Source organism: Chiloscyllium plagiosum, chromosome 28, assembly GCF_004010195.1.
Source record: "Chiloscyllium plagiosum isolate BGI_BamShark_2017 chromosome 28, ASM401019v2, whole genome shotgun sequence".
Taxonomy (NCBI): domain Eukaryota; kingdom Metazoa; phylum Chordata; class Chondrichthyes; order Orectolobiformes; family Hemiscylliidae; genus Chiloscyllium; species Chiloscyllium plagiosum.
Window position 1 is genome coordinate 1,242,096 of NC_057737.1, and position 8,657 is coordinate 1,250,752.

Genomic DNA, 8,657 nt, shown 5'->3' on the forward strand with positions numbered 1-8,657 from the left:
CATCCACAGGCACAGACATCAAAATTCACTAACAGTGTGTGTCGCCACAAAAGATCAAAGATTGTCTGAGTGAACGTAACACACTTCCACTTAGAATCTGAAACCTAAATACAGACTGAGCTGACTAGCTGTCATCAGGGGCAACCACCTAACAGATGCTCTTAATAACTTAGGTGGCAACAAGATGGCTTCTCGATGCAAGTAACACAACAAAATGGCTTCTCAGCTGCTAACTGACAATTGTGGTATAGCTGCATAAATGACTAACCACAGTCTGCTTCAATAGAGATTAGCAGACAACGCGCCCTTTAAAGCCTAGAAATAACTCGACAAGATAAGACAGTCATAGCCATCCTGACTGGCCTTCAGGTGCAGCTGCAATGGCTCGCTTACTGAGATAAGGGTGGCCTAAGCATTGGAAAATAAAGTTGGTTTCAAGGAAATATCATTGGACCAAGTAACTGTCAAATAAAGCAGTATTGTGTATTGATTAGTAATGGCCTATACCCTTCTTTAGGAAAAGTATAAAAATATCTTAGTTTTAAGCCATGTGTGCAGCTCCTCTGAGGAATATGGAAGGGCTCAACTTCTGTATTCCTGGGGGGGTCCAGATCTTCACCACCATTAAACTGTTGGATCGGAGACTTTATCATAATTTTTAATATGATATAATCCATTTACAGCTGGATTAATCACACTAGGTCACCGCTGTTAAAGTACTTCGCTGAGTACTTGTTAATGGAAAGAAATTATACGTTTTTTGCTCTCCCAGTGCATAGGGGATTACACATTTGTAATTTTACAAATGAACTTGGACGGAACTTTCAATTTACATTGGAAGAGTAGTACAATATCAAATGCAACCTGGATCCTGGTTGAGTTGAAAGTGCTTAAACACCAGCATGAGAAGGTGAATGTTCCTCGTATAATCCAGCACCTAAAACTGCCCTGAAACCTTGAACTCTGACCTAACTGATATCTTACACAATTCATGAAACAGAAAAGTTGCTGAGTCAGTGAAGATTGACAATTAATAGTTGGAAGGGGTACAGTATTTATTTAAAAACATTTACCAAAAAGGCCTTCGGTTTTGACATTGCGTCAAGATTTGGGCTAAATGTTGAGTTTTCAGGAGCAGAGTCTATAACAAGGTAAACAGACGTCTGTTTGTACAGCTGGATTTGTGGGAAAATTGATGAGATTGTTGGGTCAACCGTTAACCATTACTGAAAATCGATAGAATAGTTTAAACAAAGTGTCCCGAAAAGTCAAACACAAGCTGATTAAATCCTAAATTCTGCTTCCTGAGTTCAGCAGAATCTTCTTTTCAGTGATGAAGCCTGTCATTGTTCTTGTGGCCTGCTCCTTCCTCAGCACTATATCGGCTGATCGAGGTGAGGTGATTGCTTTCTGAATTTCATGACCAGCTCTCTGATGATAGTGACAGCTCCAGCTAAACCAGGGCCTTTGGATAAAGCAATAATCAACACTGAAATGGACTGTCTCTGGAGCAGAATTTGTGAAGATTCTCGGGATGTGGATGTCACTGACTGGGCCAGCATTTATTGCCCGTCCTTAATTGCCCTTGAGAAGGTGGTGGTCAGCTGTCTTCTTGAACCACCAACAGTTCCTGTGCTGTAGGTAGACCCACAGTGCTGTCAGGGAGTCAGTTTCAACGTTTCACCCAGTGATTTGATGGTCCGAGTGGCCTCATTCCACACTGTAGGGGTTCTTTGATTCTATGACAGATTTGGAACAGTAATAGTTACAAGTCAGGATGGTGTGAGGCTTGGAGGGAAAATTGTAAATAGCAGTGTTGCAATGACTCTTCAGTCCTTGTCCTTGTAGATGGGAGAGATCATTGGGAGGTGATGACAGGTTTCTAATGTAATGGGATCGCTATTGCAGCTGCCAAATAAGCTGCTAAAAGGCAACATTCTGAGGACTCTCCAGCCAAAATCAAAACAAAATTCTTGAGGTTGTAATCCAAAGCAGCTGCTGCTTTAGCCATTAGGATTAAATGACTGCCTCCAGATGAGAGAAATGTACAGCACAGAAACAAACCTTTCAGTCTAACTCCTCCATCTCAACCAGATATCCTAAACTAATCTAGTCCAGTTACCAGCATTTGGCCCATATCCCTCCAAACTCTTCCTATTCATATAGCCGTCCAGGTGCCTCTTAAATGCAGTAATTGTACCAGCCTCCACCACATCCTCTGGCAGCTCATTCCATACACACACCACCCTCTGCGTGAAAAAGAGGTCTCTCTTATATCTTTCCCCTCTCACCCTAAACCTATGCCCCTCTAGTTCTGGACTCCCCGATCCCAGGGAAAAGACTTTGTCTATTTACCCTATCTATGCCCCTCATGATTTTATAAACCTGTATAAGGTCACCCCTCAGCCTCCGACGCTCCAGGGAAAACAGCCCCAGCCTGTTCAGTTTCTCTGTGTTGCTCAAACTCTCCAACCCTGGCAATATCCTTGTGATGTTTTTTTTCAAACAGCAGTGTCGATCTACACTGCAGAGAGAAAAGATAAATCAGAAAAATGCTCAGAGACTAGTCCCTGCTCTGCATCAGAATGTTAAGGGCAAACCCCACTGATCTGAAAATCAACTCCACTTTCCTGCCTTTTCCCAAGAAACCCTTTATTCCCTTCCTGATTAAAAATCTGTCTCCTTCAGCATCTGATATACTTAATGCCTCAACAGGCCAGTACTATGTACAGTTCTGCTTACCCTTGTATAGGAAGATTCAATGTCTCTAATCACAAAGCAGTGAGTGCTATGGATCCCTTAGCTACCTATCCAGCACTAAGTCATTGTTTGTGAGATCTCACAGAGCACAAAATAGCTGCTGTGTTTGGTAATTCACAAAGTGAATGGGTTTCATTGCCTGTCTGTGTTGTGACAGAACTGGTCCAGGTGATTTACAATTTGTACGTGGTTGTTGTTTTTCAGGGTCTTGCGTTGGTCGCTGTGATCAGAGCTTCACTCCTTTACAGAAATGTCAGTGCGATAACATGTGCAAATTCTACACCAGCTGCTGTGAGGATTACGATACTGTTTGTAAAAGAGGTAACAAAACTATTTAGACACAGACACACAGACATTTGTTTCAGTTCTGACCCCCCTGAAAGTGCAGCAGAACCTCAGCACTGACCCTCCGACAGTGCTGCACTCCCTCAGCACTGACCCTCCGACAGTGCGGTGCTCCCTCAGCACTTACCCTGTGAAAGTGCGGTGCTCCCTCAGCACTGATCCTCCGACATTGCTGCACTCCCTCAGCACTAATCGTCCGACAGTGCGGCACTCCCTCAGCACTGACCCTCCGACAGTGCGGTGCTCCCTCAGCACTTACCCTGTGAAAGTGCGGTGCTCCCTCAGCACTGATCCTCCGACAGTGCTGCACTCCCTCAGCACTAATCGTTTGACAGTGCTGCACTCTCTCAGCACTGACCCTCCGACAGTGCGGCACTCCCTCAGCACTGACCCTCCAACAGTGCGGTGCTCCCTCAGCACGGACCCTCCGACAGTGCTGCACTCCCTCAGCACTGACCCTCCGACTGTGCGGCACTCCCTCAGCACTGACCCTCCAACAGTGCGGCGCTCCCTCAGCACTGACCCTCTGACAGTGCGGGGCTCCCTCAGCACTGACCATCCGACAGAGCGTCGCTCCCTCAGCACTAACCATCCGACAGTGCGGCGCTCCATCAGCACTGACCCTCCGACAGTGCGACTCTCCCTCAGCACTGACCCTCCGACAGTGCGGCACTCCCTCAGTACTGACCCTCTGACAGAGCGGCACTCCCTCAGCCCTGACCCTCTGACAGTGCGGCGCTCCCTCAGCACTGTCCCTCTGACAGTGCAGCACTCCCTCAGTACTGACCCTCTGACAGAGCAGTGCTCCCTCAATTCATTTTGAAAACGATGAACATATGCAATTTATGAATAATTATAATGTTGTTGTTCTCTATAATCGCAGTTCGTGGGGATGTGTTCCACATGGCTGAGGATGAATATGTTGATACCTGGGACTCCCACACTGTGGACTATGGGACGGTCATACCAGATTATTTTGATGTGACAGTACAACCAGAACCGAGTGGGGAACCAGAGCCGGAACCGAGTGGGGAACCAGAGCCAGAACCGAGTAGGGAACCAGAGCCGGAACCGAGTTTGGAGCCAGAGCCACAGCGGGAACCAGTTGATCTCTGCACCAGTAGACAACCCATTGATGCATTCACAGATCTCAAGAATGGATCAATCTACGCTTTCCAGGGTATAATTCTGAACAAGAATCATTAGAATTGCAAGAGGCCATTTAACCCCGTCACGTCAATTTGCCATTCATTTTAATCATGGCTAATCTGCCGTTTAACAGCTTTTACCCACTTTGATTAGCAACCTGTCAGATCATTCGCCTATCATATGGAGATGAATCTCAGAGGGTGGATGTGTAAGCTGACTGCATGCTGTATGGTGGAAGGAGGGGGGTAGAGCTGCCCCAGATTCCACTCCTCTGTGTGAGAAAGTGCTCCCTGACATCACCTTTGAACAGTCCAACTCTAACCTGAATACACTGTGATACTGTGAGGCTGGCCCTGATCAAAGGTACTGCACACAGATATCTGCTCTCCCTGTAACCATCTGCCCACACTCAGCCCCACTGGATACCATCCAAACCATCACATACTGACCAAAGGGAACAGAGGGGAGTTTCACTGTGGACCAGTTATTTTATTGGGGTGCAGGTTTATTCTGTCTCTAACTCCGTGCTGTCCCTGTCCTGGGAGTGTTTGATGGGGACATTGTAGAGGGAGCTTTACTCAGTATCAAACCCCATGTTGTCCCTGTCCTGGGAATGTTCGATGGGAGACATCGTAGAGAGAGCTTTACTCTGTACCTAACCACATGCTGTCCCTGTCCTGGGAATGTTTGATGGGGAATGAATGTAGAGAGAGCTTTACTCTGTATCTAACCCTGTAATGTCCCTGTCCTGGTGAGTGTTTTCTGGGGATAGTATAGAGGGAGCTTTACTGTGTATCTAACCCTGTACTGGCCCTGTCATGGGAGTGTTTGACAGGAGTCAGTGTAGAGGGAGCTTTACTCTGTAAATGGGTGGAGCGTATTTCGCAAACTGGACTGGTTTGATGACCCCTTAACTTTCCAGCCTCCTGATATCTGCCTGTACTTTGTCCCATAAGGCAATTAGCACTAAGTGGGCCTTGCAAAATCGTGGGATTGCTTCCTGGCCAACATACAAGGTGAAACTTTATTGCTGGAACAGCTCAGCAGGTCAGACAGCATCTAGGGAAAAGGAGATTCGACGTTTCGGGCACATGCCCGGTGGCCTTGGCTGCTTTGATAGACCCTTGACCTTCTTGACATACCTCCAGGTATTTAATTACAACTTCACTCTGGCAGCCATTTTCTAATTGAAAAATGTTGAGCCAATCTAGAGTAATCTTTCTCAACCAGTTTCTCCCCGTGATGCTTGGGTTTTCCTACAATCAGTGGTAACTGAACCAGCAGCCTCCCATAAGGGACCAGAACTGAAGTCACACCCTTAACTGCACAGGTTCCTGGTATAGGCTCTCAGTCTAACCGAGGTCTTATGCAAACTTAAGGTTTGAAATCCAGAGTGAATTTCGTTACAGACTGATCACTGGAACAGCAGCGCCAGTATCGATCTACAAGTGACCAGTTAACCAGACTTTTATTTTGATTGGTTCTGATTTGGATGTTGCTGAACAGTTTAACTGTTCCAAATATGTGGGCAGATGTCCCAGGGTTTGCACTCTCCTGGTAACTGGTGTATGAGTTCTGTTTATTGGTTTCAGTCTGATAGGGCTCCTTTCCTGTTTTGAGTATGCATACCAGCAGAAACTACAGTGGCTTGCTGGGGTGGATCCTGAAGAAAGTTTTAAACGTTTGATTGAGGCTTGGCGTTGTTTTGGGGTTTTGCTGTGGGCTGACCTACAGTCCCTCTCTCAGGATATGTCCTGAATGTGGCTATGCAATTGCCTTCACTCAAATGGGGTTTACCAAGCTTAGTCAGACTGGGAAGGTGTCCCCTTCCATTGGAATACCCTGCAACTCGTATGCTCCGCATATTTTCCAATGATAAAGGCCCTGTTTGAAGTCCATCTGGGCTTCAGCTGTTGGCGCTTTTGCATGGTTACATCATTGGTCTCCTCTTCATTGGGGAGACAGGATGCTGACTTGCAGAATGATTCAGAGAACATCTCTGGGCCACACGCACCAACCAACCCCCTGGCCCTTGGCCGAATACTTTAACTCTCCCTCCCACTCCGCCAAGGGCATGCGAGTCCTGGGCTGCCTCCACTGCCAAGCTTTTCCCACCCGACGCCAGGAGGAAGAACGCCTCATCTTCTGTCCTTGGACCCTCCAACCACATGGGATCAATGCCGATTTCACCAGTTTACCCATTTCCCCTCCTCTCAAATCTCCAACTCGGCACCGCCCTCATGACCTGTCCATCTTCCTTCCCACCTATCCGCTCCACCATCCTCTCCGACCTATCACCATCAGCCTCCACCCTCATCCACCTATCGCATTTCCAGCTACCTTCCCCCCAGCCTAACCACCACCACCATCGATTCTCCTGCCCCTCGGATGCTGCCTGACCTGCTGTGTTTTTCCAGCACCACACTCTCGACTCTGATCTCCAGCATCTGCAGCCCTCACTCTCTCCACCATTGATCTGTATCTGTGCTGTATGACAGTACGACTCTATGTGTTATTATCTTATTTATCTCTCTTTCCAGGAGAATATTTTTATGAACTGGACAAGTACAGTGTTATTTCAGACTATCCCAGACTGATAAGTGAAGTGTGGGGAATGCGTGGTCCAGTTGATGCCGCATTCACACGAATTAACTGTGAGGGAAAAACCTACATTTTCAAGGTTTGAATTTCTAAGATCTGTTCTCCGTCTCTCTGAAAGAGCAACAAGTTGAAGTAATGTAGCATTAAATAATCCACAAACCGTTCAGAGGTACACTTATCAAATACGGTGTGACACTGAACTGCAGGTGGGGGTTCCAGGACCATGTGACCATATGTTTGGGTCAAAGAGGTTGGCTTTAAGGAGGGCCTTAAGCAGGAGAGCTGCCTGGAGGAAGGAATCACTGAGCTAGACAGCCAGGCAACTAACAATGTCAGCACGGTGGCTCAGTGGTTAGCACTGCTGCCTCACAGCGCCAGGGACCCAGGTTCGATTCCAGCCTCTGGCAGACTGTGTGTGGAGTTTGCACATTGTCCCCGTGTCTGTGTGAGCCCCCCTCCGGGTGCTCCGGTTTCCTCCCACAGTCCAAAGATGTGCAGGTCAGGTGAATTGGCCATGCGAAATTGCCCGTAGTGTTAGGTCAGAGGGAAATGGGTATGGGTGGGTTACTCTTCGGAGGGTCGGTGTGGACTGGTTGGCCCGAAGGGCCTGTTTCCACACTGTAGAGAATCTTATCTAAACTAAATTGCCCATAGTGTTCAGGGATTTGTAGGTTAGGTACATTAGTCAGGGGTAAATGTAGAGTTATAGGATAGGGGAATGGGTCTGAGTGGGTTACTCTTCAAAGGGCCGGTGTGGACTTGTTGGGCCAAATAGCCTGTATCCACATTGTAGGGATTCTATGATTCTAATGTCAAAGCAGTTAAAATCTGGAATAAATGGAGGCCAGTGCGGAGATGTGCAGATATGTTGGTGGGGTTCTGGGGCTGGCAGAGGTTACACAGTTAGGGCTGAGACCAGGTTGGAGTTGGGAAATGAGAATGGGTTGTCAGTTTGGGAGTGAGTGTAAATCATTTATAGCGAGTGCTGGGGGAGGATACCAGGTCACAGAGGTTTCAATCATCTCTGTCATGTGTTGTTGGTGTTGTTGGCAAAGCCTTTTTTACTGCATTTCCTGACCTGCCCTTGAATGTGTGGCTTGCTCAACCATTTCAGAGACACCCAAATCACAGTGGGTCTGGAGTTACGTGTAGGTCACACCAGGTAAAATTCCATCCTGAACAGGCATGAACAGAACAGAACAGCTTCTCAGTAGGTGATAGTTTCTTGATCATCATTTCTCAGGTCAGCTTGCAAGTCTAGAGTTTCTAAGTTGAACTGCAATTCTCCCAGCTGCTGTAGTGGGACTTGATCCCATGTCATAAGGTTTATAGCCTGGGTTACTAGTCTGCTGGCATTACCACTACACCACCACCCCCTCCTGCCAGAGGTAGTACTGTCAACTGTCAGATATCTTGTCTTGGGCAGTTTGTTTTATGAGAGGCATTCTGTGATTCAGCCATGCTCTGACTGTCTCTCACCCCATGCTGTCCCTGTCCCTGGGAGTGTTTGATGGGGGACAGTGTAGAGAGAGCTTTACTCTGTATGTAACCCTGTGCTGTCCCTGTCCTGGGAGTGTGTGATGGGGACAGTGTAGAGAGAGCTTTACTCTGTATCTATAACCCCGTGCTGCCCCTGTCCTGGGAGGGTTTGATGGGGGACAGGGTAGAGGGAGCTTTAAACTGTGTCTAACCCCGTGCTGTCCCTGTCCTGGGAGTGTTTGATGGGGGACAGTGTAGAGAAAGCTTTACTCTGTATCTAACCCTGTGCTGTCCCTGTCCTGGGAGTGTTTGATGGGGACAGT

At 47.4% G+C, this 8,657-nt stretch overlaps 1 protein-coding gene across 1 annotated transcript in view; it reads left to right on the plus strand.

Moving 5' to 3' along the window:
* Positions 1 to 1,240: 1,240 nt before the first annotated feature.
* LOC122563858 (vitronectin-like) overlaps positions 1,241 to 8,657 on the plus strand; it is a 15,053-nt gene continuing 7,636 nt past the window's right edge. Inside the window, exons 1-4 of the mRNA XM_043718054.1 lie at positions 1,241 to 1,394; positions 2,965 to 3,081; positions 3,989 to 4,285; positions 6,795 to 6,934. Coding sequence (XP_043573989.1) covers positions 1,334 to 1,394; positions 2,965 to 3,081; positions 3,989 to 4,285; positions 6,795 to 6,934 — 615 coding nt within the window. The 5' untranslated portion in view covers positions 1,241 to 1,333. The remainder of the gene's footprint in view (positions 1,395 to 2,964; positions 3,082 to 3,988; positions 4,286 to 6,794; positions 6,935 to 8,657) is intronic.